Source organism: Myxine glutinosa, chromosome 10, assembly GCF_964187855.1.
Source record: "Myxine glutinosa chromosome 10, kmMyxGlut1.1, whole genome shotgun sequence".
NCBI lineage: Eukaryota > Metazoa > Chordata > Myxini > Myxiniformes > Myxinidae > Myxine > Myxine glutinosa.
The window spans coordinates 103171952-103187099 of record NC_136270.1 but is presented as its reverse complement, the minus strand read 5'-3'; the positions used below and the strand labels follow the sequence as shown (position 1 = coordinate 103187099).

At 40.2% G+C, this 15148-nt stretch overlaps 1 protein-coding gene across 2 annotated transcripts in view; it reads left to right on the top strand.

The window, feature by feature from the left end:
• The window catches only part of LOC137433895 (protein TANC2), a 471451-nt gene that overhangs the window by 363764 nt on the left and 92539 nt on the right, over nt 1-15148 (top strand). For both annotated transcript variants that reach the window (XM_068126367.2, XM_078785948.1), the window contains one exon: nt 12442-12768. In XM_068126367.2, coding sequence (XP_067982468.2) covers nt 12442-12768 — 327 coding nt within the window. The remainder of the gene's footprint in view (nt 1-12441; nt 12769-15148) is intronic.

The following is a 15148-nucleotide window of genomic DNA, read 5'->3' as shown; positions in this document are numbered from 1 at the left end:
ACATGTCTTTCAATCCTGACAAATCTCACTGTCTTACTATGTCTCTCCGAAAAGATCGACTGGACAACCCTCCCATCTACTTTCTCAACAATCCTCTCCAAGAAGTTCTGTCGCTCAAGCTTTTGGGTCTCACTATCTGCCATGATCTTTCTTGGGAAAACCACATTTCCAAGCTGGCCTCCAAAGCCAGTCGCCGACTGGGCATCCTCCGTCGTGCGAAGTCCTTCCTCGGCACACCTGAGCTCCTCACCACACACAAGGCTTTCATCCGCAGCTCAATGGAATACTGTTCTTCCCTATGGGCTGGTGCTCCTGCCTCACACCTGGCTCGGCTTCACGCTGTTGAATCCAAAGCTTTCAAAATCATTGGAATCTCCCGCGATGAAGCTATCTCTGAGGGCCTTTCACTCACTCACCGCAGGCAGGTAGGTGGTCTTTCTGTCTTCTACCGACTCCTCCCCGGCCTTGCTCCCCCAGCTCTCTCTGTGCTCTGTCCCCCAAATATTCCTACAGGTCGCACAAGATCTGCCAGCAACCCTCTGATGGTTAAACTGCCGAAATCTCGGCTCTCTGCTCACCTTCACTCTTTCATTCCTCTTTTCTCCCGCCTCTGGAACAAACTCCCACACTCCCTTCAATCCCTCTCCTCCCTCCAGGTCTTTAAAACAGCTGTTCACCACCATCTCTTATCTTCCCCCATCCAAAACCTTGATCTTTTCTACCCCTACTAATTCACCCCAGATCCACCTTGTTTGAAATTCCAACTTCTTTCCTGGAAATCCTGGCAGTGTCCATATGTTTATACCTCTCCCACCCCCCCCCCCCCCACCTTCACATGCCTCCCCCCCAAAGCCCTCTCCCTCCCACAGATCTCTCGATGTCTCCATGTCTCTCGGTCCCTGCTCTCAAATGTTGTGTTTGTGTCCTTCCCCCTCTCTCCCCATCTTGTCTACCGCTCCCGATGTTATTTGTTTTATGTGTCTGTTTGTCTTTCTGTGTGATTAATGTTCGCTCTTTCACGAGCCTCGATCTTGTATACAAAAAAAAAAAAAAAAAAAAAAATTTTTTTTTTATATAGTCTCTCTTTCAAAGTGCGATTAAAACGCTCAAAAACAACTGCCTTTCCTTCATTAAAGGTGCTGTATAATGTAATACCATTATCTTTAAGAAATTTCATAAATGTTTTGTTATAGAACTCTGTTCCCTCATCAGTACAAAACTTCTTTGGTTTCCTTTTGCCTTTCTAAATATTCCACTGAAAGCTAACATAAGAGTATTACCCCTTTTGTTTTTCAAAGGAAGAACCCATGCAAATCTACTCCTCAAATCAATAACGGTTAAGGCATACTTGTATCCCTTATCATTATTTAGTTCAATTAAATCAGCAGACCAGATGTAATCAACACCTTTGGAATAAACCTTCCTTCTTTTAAGCTTTGTGATGACTGGTCTATGTAATTCATTAGCCAAAAGCTCCTCAGTCTTGATGACATCATTAGAGCTTAAAAGTTTTTTGATTACCAACCCCAAGTCCCAACCTCAATTTAGCACTTATCAATTTTTTCACGATAAACCTATCAACTTTCTCTCTCAACGTTGGATTTCGTATCAAAGACAAATTATACAACATTTCTCTGTCGGATTCGTGTTTTTCATCCAATGTAGTGGTATTCCCATAATCAATATTGTGTTTCATACACACTTCATCAACCCTATTCAGATGTTTAGACCAAGGTTTAGGATTGTCAGCCTCATCTAATCTTTTATCCAAGTTTGTTCCTGGACCACTGGCAATGTACAAAAGAGCGTGCACAGCTGTAAGGACGAAGGCGGGAACAGTGGTGAGTTTGAGATGAAGGTGGATGTGCATCAGGGGTCGGTACTAAGTCCACTACTATTTGTAGCTGTGATGGAGGTGCTCGCTCAGAACGTAAAGGAGGGTTTACCGTGGGAGTTGTTGTATGCAGATGATCTGGTGTTGATTGGGGAGAGCATGGATGGACTGAAGGAGAAGATGAACAAGTGGAAGGAATGTATGGAGACAAAAGGTCTGAAGGTGAATATCGGAAAGAGGAAGGTGATGGCCAGTGGTAAAGCATGTGGTGAGGTGGAAAGAACTGGGAAGTGGCCGTGTGCTGTGTGCAGGAAGGGTGTCAAAGTGAACTCCATTCAATGTACAATGTGCGCTGAGTGGGTTCATCAAAAATGTAGTGGTCTGAGAGGGTCATTAACCAGTGTGGCTGCTACATTCAAATGTAAGGTGTGCACAGAGGGAGATGCAGATGGAGGAAATGTTGAGTTGGATCTTGGAGACGGTGTGAAGCTGGAAGGTGTGAAAACATTTTGTTACCTAGGAGACATGCTGAATGGAGAAGGTGGATCAGACTCGGCAACGGTTGCTCGAGTGAGATGTGCATGGAAGAAGTTTCGGGGACGGAGTGACGTACTGATGAGGAGCGGAGTGTCGTTGAAGCTGAAGGGAAAGGTGTATGCTGCATGTGTGAGAAGTGTTATGATTTATGGGAGCGAGACATTGGTAATGAACGTAGAGCAGCAACGAAGGCTGGAAAGGGTGGAAATGCGAATGGTTCGGTGGATGTGCGGAGTATCGTTGAGAGAGATGAAGACAAATGATGAATTGCGAAAGATGAGGGAATAGAGCCTGTGATTGATGCTGTGAAGAGAAACAGGTTGAGATGGTTTGGTCATGTGTTGAGGAAGGATGAAAGTGACTGGTTGAGAAGAGTGATGGAAAGGAATGAAGAAGGAAGTAGAGGACGGGGAAGACCGAGAAAAACTTGGCTAAAGATGGTGGAGAAGAAATGTGGGCAAGGGGGTTAACAAGGAGAGATGCAGAAAATAGGGTAAAATGGAGAAGATTGTCATGGGGACCACAAGGCTAACCCCCGCTCTGCAGGGAAAATGGCCTGAAAATGCATGTTGTTGTTGTTGTTCCTGGACCACAGAAAGAATACCCCGGTAGGTGTAATTCCCTTGGAATTCCAGTTGTTGTAAATTTACTGCCTGACAAAAACTTTTGTATATCTCCCCCGCTTTTATGCTTAGAATAGAATTGACACTTTTTGGAGCCACACACTAAACAAAGCCCCTTTTGATAAACTCTATTATTTTTACCTTTAACATCCGATATATTTTTAGTATTAGTTTTCTTTTTACACTTAACACAATAACTCATTTATTTATGAGAAAAAATCATACAGTGCAAAAACCTTTTTGGTTTCCAACATATACATTTCTATCTTGATTTTTAAAACAGAAAGAATCCTTAGGAATGCCTTCACTCTCTCCTCCATTTATTTCGGGAAAAATATGTATGTAAAACTTTAACTAAAGTCAAGAACACTAGCATCATCAACTTTATAAGCTTTTCCCTCTTCTTCTTTATCCCCACTTTCTCATGTAAATCTTCTCCCTGAAATTGATGAAATTATAGTTATTCTTGAAAATAATATTTCCATTAGACTTTTAATTTCTTTATTTTCCTCCTCTGTGCATTGAGTCTGATTTATTTTCTGTAATACCTCCAATCTTTTCTTCATCTCACTGATTTCCATATTTTAATATTTTTCCTCCCTCTCTCTTTTCTCCCTTTCCTTCCTCTCTTTTTTCTCCCTTTCCTCGTTTTCTTATTCAACTCCTTCCTCATCCCTTACTACCCTTGAACCATCTCCCCAGAGAATATTATATATATACCTGTATTCATCTGGATTTCTTGATATTCCTGCATCCAAAATGTTTTTTTTACAACAGGAAACCAATAAAATTTCTTCTGAATTTCTAAAAGAGCTTTGTATTTTATCAACTTTAAAACCTTTTTCATTATTTAACATTTTAATTAAATCTACATTTGTAGGTTTATTAACACTAGTATGAAGCCAATACAAAAGGCTAACCCCTGCTCTAGCAGGGAAAATGGCCTTAAAATGCCTGTTGTGTTGTTGTAGTATAAAGCCAATCTTTTATTGAAAAACTCTCATCCTTCTGTTGTATAACATATTTATTAAAATACCAAATACCCTTTTCTTGTAGGTATGCTTGGATACAGAAATGATAATTTTCTTGAAGTCTTCTTGCTGTCATTTATGTATCAGAAATATATGAGCTTAATATGATGACAGGCAATACCTCCCCATCTACCTGTTGTTAAATCAGTTTGTATTCCCTGGCTTACTATAAAAAATCCTGTTCTTTGTGTTTTCATTAAACTAGGGCATGCCCGTACTATATCTATATCTAAAATTATATCCCCCCCCCTCTATTTACATGAAATGGTTTGGTCCAAAGCGAACGGCTTGCGAGTACAGTGACAATCCCCCCCCTCTATTTACATGAAATGGTTTGGTCCAAAGCGAACGGCTTCCGGAGTTTGGTAAAGAAATCGCCATCGCGTGCACAAACGCGCAGGAAAGCGAATGAATCGCAAATTCGTTTTTATTAGTTTTAAAACATAGTTTAACGCCAACATAGTTTGCAAACGTGAAATAAATGAATACGCTCTCAAATGTGCCATCCGAGGCAGAGTGTGTCCGCCACGTTCGGCACATGCGATAGTTCGCTGCTCTCTGATTGGTTGAATCGTTTTTTGGACATAGCTCGGTAAGTAATTGTCCGATTAATATGAAACCTTGAAAAGGCACATCCTCGGGTCCCCAGCAATATACCTGGCAAGTTAAAAGTATATCGGACCCGTGGTTGTCGAGAAACAGCGGTCACAGACAAACAAACGTACAAACGTACAAACGTACAAACGTACAGAGATTACTGGAATTATAGATAGATAAACTATGGAAAAACTGTTGTTGATTTTAGCTTTATTAAATTCCTTTATTTGTTGATAACTAAACAGTGGTTTCACATATCTCATTATCCTCACCAAGTGGATAATATTATTCTTTATGTGATTGATTTAATTATTGTAGGTCTTGTAGGTTTATTGAAAAAGACCAGTTATCCCCTAAATCAGACATATCATAACCCCAATGTTCTATTCTCATAAAAACTATACGTCCTTCTTTATAAAAGTTAATTTTAATTGGAACTGTGAATTGTGTATGACCTGGGGATGTATTCAACATTTCTACATCTTTTGAATATATAGCCATTTTATTTGAAGATATGTATTGTTATATTATTATTATATATTGTTATAAAGATACATTCATATTTATTGTGATAAATCATTTAATCTATATATGTCATTGGCATCTGTGGGGCTTGGATAATTGATTAATCTATACGTATTTTTCATCTTAATATTTTTTGTTATATTATATTTTTGTCGATCAGCCTGTGTCTTTGTATAATAATTTGATAAATCAATATCAAACTCTCGGGATACTCCATCTTTTCCAACATGTCAATTTATATTGGATTAAAAATGACATCATAAAAATGTTCATTATTGTTGAGTTGAAATAATACATATAAACATAATTGACCACAACAATTAGAATTAATGTCTTGGACTTGAAATATTTGATAAACACCATTCTGTAAGAATTTTATTTCTTCAAGAGTTGGTGGAAGACCATGACTTTCAAAACTTTTTTTTTCCTGGCTATTATAAATACAAACCCAATGAGAACCATTCCCATTATTATCTTCTAAATTCATAATAATATTCTTTGTATTTTTAGATAACTTTGTTAATTCATCTCTCATACAAATAACCACATTATCAATTTTTTACAATATTTATTTAGCAAGTTCTATATTTGACGTTGTATTCTTTCCAAATTGTTTAAACCATTTATCCATTTATTTATACAGCATCAACAAGCATTTTAAGGCCATTTTCCCTGCTAGAGCGGGGGTTAGCCTTGCGGTCCCCATGACAATCTTCTCCATTTTGCCCAATTTTCTGCGTCTCCCCTTGTTAACCCCCTTGCCCGCATTTCTTCTTCCACCATCTTTAGCCAAGTCTTTCTCGGTCTTCCCCGTCCTCTACTTCCTTCTACATTCATTTCCATCACTCTTCTCAGCCAGTCACTTTCATCCTTCCTCAACACATGACCAAACCATCTCAACCTGTTTCTCTTCACAGCATCAATCACAGGCTCTATTCCCATCATCTTTCGCAATTCATCATTTGTCTTTCTCTCTCTCAACGATACTCCACACATCCACCGAACCATTCGCATTTCCACCTTTCCAGCCTTCGTTGCTGCTCTACGTTCATTACCCATGTCTCGCTCCCATAAATCATAACACTTCTCACACATGCAGCATACACCTTTCCCTTCAGCTTCAACGACACTCCCCTCATCATCAGCACGCCACTCATTTCCCGAAACTTCTTCCATGCACATCTCACTCTAGCAACCGTTGCCGAGTCTGATCCACCTTCTCCATTCAGCATGTCTCCGAGGTAGCAAAATGTTTTCACACACCTTCCAGCTTCACGCCGTCTCCAAGTTCCAACTCAACACTTCCTCCATCTGCAGCTCCCTCTGTGCACACCTTACATTTGAATGTAGCTGCCACACTGGTTAATGACCCTCTCAGACCACTACATTTTTGATGAACCCACTCAGCGCACATTGTACATTGAATGGAGTTCACTCCAACACCCTTCCTGCACACAGCACACGGCCACTTCCCAGTTCTTTCCACCTCACCACATGCTTTACCACTTGCCATCACCTTCGTCTTTCCGATATTCACCTTCAGACCTTTTGTCTCCATACATTCCTTCCACTTGTTCATCTTTTCCTTCAGTCCATCCATACTTTCCGCAAATCAACACCAGATCATCTGCATTCAACAACTCCCACTGTAAACCCTCTTTTACGTTCTGAGCCAGCACCTCCATCACAGCTACAAATAGTAGTGGACTTAGTACTGACCCCTGATGCACTCCCACCTTCACCTCAAACTCACCACTGTTCCCGTCCTTCGTCCTTACAGCTGTGCGCGCTCTTTTGTACATTGCCATCACTACCCTGATCAACCATTCCTCCACTCCTAACTTCCTCAATGCCCATGTCACTAATCCATTTATTTATGAGAAAGATATAACCCATTACCCCTTTTATTTAGTTTTACACCTGCCTGTGCGATAGAAGAAAGCATATCTCCAACTTACAATCTCGCTTTATCAGGTAGGCTTTCAAGCTTTTCAACAAAATCTACAATTACACCACTTCCATTAATTTGTTTCTCCAACTCTTTTTGAGCCTGTATTTGAGCCTTCCTTTCATTAGCAGTTTTTACTGGGGATTATCAGCTGAAATGCTCCCGCCCGTCAATGCTCCCGCCGCACTTAAACCAGCAAATAAAGGAATTAGAAATTGAAGAAATCCTCCACTCTTTGACATAGGTTTTGTCATTTTAATTTTAAGTGAACCAGTATCATTTAGTGTTTTCACCTGTCCTCTTGTGAGCAAAACATCAATTCTTACTGCTCCTTTTCTTTGAATTGTATTAACATTAATAATTCAAGGCTTTTGATTTTGAATACAAGATAATAGTTTATTAAGATTTATTTGATGAATATATACCCCAGTTGGATCTTTCCTACTCATTTATTTATTAGAAAAATCTATGTGATATTTATCATAACACCATTATCTCTATTAATCTGCAATTCTGTTTCTTCCAAAAGCAAACAATATGTATCAACTGCTTCACACCCATCTTTCAATGTCTAGGGAAGTTTCCTTTTGAGAACTCAGGTCAATTGCGTAGATTGTATGAAGTTTTTGAATCGCAACCATATCCAAAATGGGATCTTTATTACCGTTGCTTTCACACACCTTTTGGTAAGACTTGTAGGCTTCCGCATAATCATTTTTTTCCCAATCAATTTCCAATCTAGCTGGTAAAATGTTCCACCCAAAGAAACCCGAAGTTGTTTCACCATAGCATTATCATGAAATGCATTATTCTTATCAGTACCTTCATCCCCATCTGGTTTCTTAAAAATGAGCCATAGGTATCGTGGCTTTCCTTGAAGAACACCCAAATTCCAAGTGTAAGTAGTTTGATTCAGTTTAACGTGTTGGCATCTTCTTTTGAGGTATGATACACTTAGCGGTTTCTTTGAGTTAAGTCTTCTATTCAACATCTCTTCCGTTTTAAGATTAGGAGTATATTCACTAATATACCAACACATTTCATCAATAACAAATTTATTATTATCACCAAAAGCATTTGCAACACAAAAATGCAATCTATTTACATTATCATTTCTTTGTAGTTGAAATCTATTTTTAAGTCCATACAAAACTTTATCATAAACACAAAATCCAAATATACCCTTAAGGGGTACTGCTATGGTAAAACTATTGTCTGCTTTTGTATCAACATTATACATTCCCTTTCTTTGAATATAACCAGGGTCTGTGTTTGTTCCCAATGACGTATCAGGAATAAAACCTTCAACAGCTCCCTTACCCATTCTATCACTAAACGAATAGAGTGTAAATTTCATCACTTCAGATGTAACAGAGACATTAATCAACCGCTTCAACCTCTTGTGTTCCAATATACAAACGGACACTATCAAACATTTTCCAGAAGAAATAATTTACGACTTTCGCATTAGTGTTATCCGCAGCCTTAGTGAATTTAAATTTACACAACAAGAAGCTATCAGCCAGATTCAAGTAAGTTTGTTGATTATTTATTTCAAAACTTTTTGTTCCGTTTGAATTCCAGTCTGTTCCTGTTATAGCATTTACCTTAAAATAGTCTTCCTTTTTAGTTGAGTTTGAAATGATAATCGTATCATCCAAATCATAGATACTATCAATTGCTTCCATACTTGTATTTATTTAGTAAAAAAAAAGTTGTTAAGACTTTTGAAACCCTGACCCAAGTGTTTGAATGATTTTTTTTGTTGTTCTTGTGGAGATAGTTGAGTTTTGCCTTTCCTAATTTATTTGATTGCTTGTAATGTATGAGACTCCTTTTGAGCATCTTTTATACTCTTTATAGCACCCGCTACATTTCCCACGGCAGAAGCGGTTGAACCAATTCGGTCTTTATGTTTAAGAATGGTTGAACCAATATCCATTAGAGTATCAATTATCCCATCTCCTTTATTTCTAAATTGATGTCCTACACCCCGTTGTCTCTTAGGTTTATAGTATCCTCTACCAAGAAACATACCTTCACCCTTATAGTATGATGAGAGGAACTTCCCATCCCCTGTAATTATTTTATATTTTCCCAACTCGTGTTTCCTCACAATAACCATTATTTAATTATTGGAAAACTTCACGCAGATTAATCCTAATATAAATAATTTCTTCATTAAAGGAAATCATACGATTATCTTGGTCGGTTATCCTAAAATTCACTCTACAAATGGTTTTTCCTGACACAGGTAGATAAACCAGATTTTTTGGTTCCATGTTGAATTTATAACCAATCGGGGTTGAGTATGCGCTGAATGAAAATATTGTATTTGTTCTTATTCCATCGTTATAAGCACCATCAATCAAATCACAATGAAGTAATACTGAATTTATCCCGGAGAATATGTTAATTACATTATCACTGTAAAATGTCCTGTTAGTTTCAATCTTTTTTGAGGAGAAACCCAACAGCTCTCTGAATGAGTTATCAATCGTGAAATCAACTTTATAATTATTTTTAAGTTTAATAGTTGATTTTTAAGTATGTTTTTAGCCGCGTCGCAGACGCTGCTCATAGAGTGCCCTCTGCTGTTGTTGTTGTTGTTGTTCTTCTTGTTCTTGCAGAGAAGACAAAACCTCAAAGCTCCACCAATTCTGGGAACCATAGCTCCACCCATTCTGGGAGAGCCTTCATATAAACAAATATCCACCATTTTATTAACTCGCATAGCTTTGAGGCCTGTTTTGTAGGCCCGTGGTGTCTTCCTCTCTCACATAGTTTTAGACTCGGTTGAAAAAAAACGGGAAGAAAATCCGATGAAAGTTGCCCTTTATAGAACGAAATGAATTCTCAAAGGCCTGTAACTTCAAGTCCATTGAGTTTTTTTTTTTTAATCGCGGCATGGTCAGTCATACACCGCCCGAAATAAGAGACGGGAAAATGCCGAGATATATATATTTTGTTTAAATCGCGGCATGGTCAGTCATACACCGCCCGAAATAACAGATGGGAAAATGCCGAGATATATTAAAAATTCGTCCATTTGATGACAATCGTCACGATGAAATATTTAATTTATACGTCGTCACAATAATGTGGAGAGAGGAGCATAGCTTCTTTCACGTGTCGCCACACACGGGAAATTGCGGAGATTTTTTTTTTTTTATCGCAGCATGGTCAGTCATACACCGCCTGAAATAACAGATGGGAAAATGCCGAGATATATTAAAAATTCGTCGCCACACACGGGAAATTGCCGAGATATATTTTCACTTTGCACAAAAATAACATCAAGTAATCGAATCAATAGGAATGTCCTGTGCCTATAACATCGACGTTATAGGCACAGCTGCATCTAGGCATTGTGTAACATCGACGCGGCTTTTGTTTTAATTAAAACTTTTTGTACTTGTTGAATATCGATTGCAATATTTTTCGGTTCATCACCTTGGTCTTTCATAAGACGGGCAATTTCAGAAGATATTTGGGAAATTCATATGCTCCGGGTGAAACTGTTATATTTTTATATCTACTTCCTGGATTATAATTAAACTTGTTATTTTTCTCCGTGATATTAAAAAGGGTATTGTAACCTTAAAAAGGGTTTCATTGACAACAAAGAAGCGTCATATTCTTTTGTGAGAGGATTGTTGAGAAAGTAGATGGGAGGGTTGTCCAGACGGTCTTTTCAAAGAGACAAAGTGAAAGTGTGAGATTTGTCAGGATGGAAAGACATGTTCCACTTGTTTGACCAGTCTGTGAATTTGTCCAGGTCTGCAGAGAGTGAGGAGGCTGCAGACTGCCGATCTGAGGGATGAGGAATGGAGCGGCAGAGAGTGGGGTCATCAGCAAAGAGATAGAGAGGATTTTCCAGAGAGTCTGAGAGGTCATTGACGAAGACCAGAAAAAGCACAGGGCCCAAAACACTGCCTTGGGGAAATCCAACCTGAACAGGAAGGGGAGATGAGAGAAATCCATTCAGGGCCACACGTTGACAACGACCAGAGAGGAGTCCGCAAGCCATGCATGGACATTTCCATTTATACTGTTGAATCGAGGTGTGCTTGTCCAGGCAAGGTCCACAGACATCTTCCTTTCGGTTGGAGAGATTTATTATTTATTGTAGAAGAACTTGGCTTGATCAAGAACTGATTTACCTCACACAGTACATAAGCATACAACGGTTGAGGAAAGTTCCTTGGAAAAGCTCACTTGATTGTAAAAAGGTTACAGCACAGGATACACAGCACAACACAACAAATCAAGTACGTCTTCTGTCTATTCTGGAGAGTTTGGTCCTTTTATAGCGAGGGTTTTTTTTTAAAATACAAGATCGAGGCTCGTGTAGGGTTTCGCTTTGATGTTGGTAAAAAGGGGGGCAAGGGGAATGAATGGGTTCCTAAGGTCAGCCAGTCTGTCACCACAACATTTGTCTCTCATGCAAGCCATGAGAACCAGTAGGTATGCTTTGAGATGTCAAACTGAAAGATGTGGTTTGGAAAAGCTACCGCTTTGGGTGTTCCCTTGGGTAAAGTGTTCATCTGGCACCATCTGGCAATAATTTTACTGCAGATCCCAGTGGGGAGGAGAGTCAAAGTAGATGAAGGTACATCTGATTTTAATCTCTGAGTGGAGATTCAGGCAAAGAAGAAATAGCTGAGTGCACAGTTTTCCAGCTCCACAGAGAGTATTGTATTCCTCACTGCAACAACATCTCTTTCCACGTACTAACACAAGAATACATATTCTATAATCCAAATGCACCTATTAAACGTGGTTCAACGTATTCTACAAAACAACACTCATATCTCTGTGATTTTCCTGTAAAGAATAAAGTACAAACAGAATTGTAATTAACTACAGGGAAACTCATCCATAAGGATAGTCTCATCTTTTGATTAATTTTTAGATGCTATACTTCTGCAATACCATAGGAGGAGAGTTTGGTGAGCAGAGCGGGTGCCAGACCGTATCGAAGGCACGTGATATGTCAAGGGAGACAGCTCTGATTTCCTGTTTTGCATTGAGGACCTCCATCCATTGTTGAGACAGCGGAAGCAGCATGTCCAGAGTAGAGTGACCTAGTCTGAAATCAAATTGATTATCAGAGATCAAGCCATTGGAGAAGAGGAAGGATTTGACATCCGAAACTGTAAAAAAATCTTTGACTTTTGCAAGTCACAAACAAACAGGCACATCTCAAAATTATATATAGTATACAGTATCATGAATATCTTCAGTGTGCTGCAATATGGTAGAGATATGTAATGTCCTTCCACATGTTCATTTTGCAATTGGAATAATATAACATACAATCCAATCCATGCTTTCCTGATGCAGGAAGTGACCAGCTTGATGCCCTTCCCGGTGATATTGCTGGATGTCAGCGGTGCAGGACCGACAGCACGTGATGGTCTTGAGCGAGACCTCCGTGCCTACACTTCTCTACGCCTCAATGGGAGTCTGGCCATCCGCTCCAATGTGGCACTAGGGGGCCCTGGTGGTGGGCTACCACCAGGTGGTGCCCGGCCTGGCACTACGGGTGCAGCCCTTGCACGACTGGCCACACACCTGACAGGCTTGAGCCGTGGCTCTTTTCTCTATCTGCGCCTGGCACTTGACCTAGTAGAAGAAGGGCAGCTGGTGCTGAAAAGCTCAGGTTATAAGGTATGCTCAGAGCATAGACGTTTGTGTTGGAACAAACTGAGCCCTGGAAAGATGATTATTGGAGATGCATGCATATTTTTACGCCTCCATCGACAAAGTCGCTAGAGGCATTATGTTTTCGGGTTGTCCGTCCGGCCGTCTGTCTGTAATAAGTTTTCGTTACAGCGATAACTTGAGAACTGCTGAATGGATATAAGTCAAATGTGTGGTGCAGGTATGTTTAATGAGGTAAAGATGAACTGATTAGATTTTGGGGGTCAGAGGTCAGAGGTCATTGGTCTTGTTAGGTAATAATCCTGTTACCGCAATAACTTGTGAACCAGTCATGGGATTTTGACCAAAGTTCATACATGTATGTATTATGATGCAAAGATGAACTGATTAGTTTTTGGGGTGAAGAGGTCAATTGTCAGAGTCTGTAAGTTGGTTTTAGTCACTGCGATCACTTAAGAAAAGCTGAAAGGAACAAAGTCAAACTTGGTGCAAGTATGTATAATGACACAAAGATGAACTGATTAAATTATGGGGTCAAAAGGTCAAAGGTCAGAAGTCCTGTTACATAACAGTTATGCTACCGAGCTAACTTGTGAACCAGTGATGGGATTTTGACCAAACTTGGTATAATAATATATTATGATGCAAAGATGAACTGATTAGATTTCTGCAACAATAGGTCAAAGGTCAATTTCTATAATAGGTTTTTGTTACCACGATAACTTAACAGCTGAAGGGAACAAAGTCCAACTTGGTGCAAGTATGTATAATTATTAAAATATAAAATGGATTACATGATGGGGTCAGGAGGTCAAAGGTCTAAATCACACTTGGAACAAGTATTATAATGATGTAATAATGTGGGCAGAGGCATATCGGTCTGCCGCGGCGTCGAAGAGTGCCATTCTAGTTTATCATCAACTAGCAGAAGTACCCGGCATTGCTGGGCGGGGGGAGAGAGGGGGAGGGGAGGGGAGTGGTTGGGGAGGAGAGGAGGGGAAGGGGAGAAGTCAGAAGTGGAAGCTCTTTTATGGAGAATTTATATCTTAAAGGGGAGGGGAAGGGGGGAAGAGGAGGGGGAGTGGAAGGGGGGAGGGGGAGGTTGAGGCGGGGAAGGGTGGGGAGAGAAGGAAGGGGAGCAGTCAGAAGTGGAAGTACTTAGGCAGTTAAGACCGAAAAATAGGGCGTATCGTTCATTTTTTCAGGAAAGCACCAAATTTGGCACAGATGTAGTATGGACCTATACAATTGTTTTCCTGAGGGGCGCCCAAAAATTCAGAACCCCTGGTGGCCACCATATTGAATTTCAACATGACTGCCCTCTGTGACCTATTTCCCTCAATAACTTCCATACTATGAGCGATAACACCACAGTTCCAGTGTCTTACCCCATGTTTTCATGGTCTCTGAATCCAATGGGATCAATTGCATAAAGATTGGCATCCATCATCTTTAATTTCACGATGGCCGCCATGGTGTTTCCATTTTCCTTGAATCTCTCATAGTATTTTAGGTAAACTTTCAATTCCAAGTGATACACATTGTTTTATTGGTCTCTGATAACAATGGAATGGTATTAATTAATCAAAGTTACACACAGTTGCAGTTTTAACTTAAAATATTGTGGGCACTTGAAAGGTGGAGGCTCTCGCACAGACGCGTAGTACTACAAGCACTGTCCATCGCATTCACACAGTGATGTGCAGGGCAGATTTGCCCTGGAGCATTTACAGTTGCCTTTACAGGCCGACTTACAATGGCAGCTTGTAAGCTCTGAACATGCCTCCTGTATCAGTGGTATTGTGGTCCAAATTGGTGTCCAAGAAGTCCCTGTTTTCATCCAGCCCCAATCAGCTGGTGATGGAAGTTCTGGGTAGGGCACAAGTGCCTGACTCCATACGTGTCCAGCCTGAAAACATGCACGTTTTAGGTGTTGTTCGAAGGCGTCTGCTGTTGGGGGAATGTGATCAATTGTTCTTGCCTTCTTCGTGAACAAGTGTCGGCGCATGTCATTCACTGTCTTTATCTCGGTAGTCCGGTCATAGAGGATGGCAACATATCTTTCTATGCTCTGTAGTTCCATAGTAATAGCGTCCACAGATGGCCTATAAGCGAGAGCATGAAAGGTCTGCGTGATGCTGGGGTATGCCTCCCAAGCCTTCCAGGCTGTCTTTTTCCCAATTTGGGCAAAAAATGACACTGTGTCGCAGCCAGTGAAGGCATGAAATAATGGCAAAGACCCGGACTTCCTGCAGCCAAGGCCAGTGGCAATTTTATGGATGGCAAGGTAGCGGTAGCTTTTACCAGTGCCAATGGCAATCCAGAGTTCCTCCACACCGTGTGACTGGTAGGTAAAGTAGTGTGCTATTGCCAAGACCACAATATC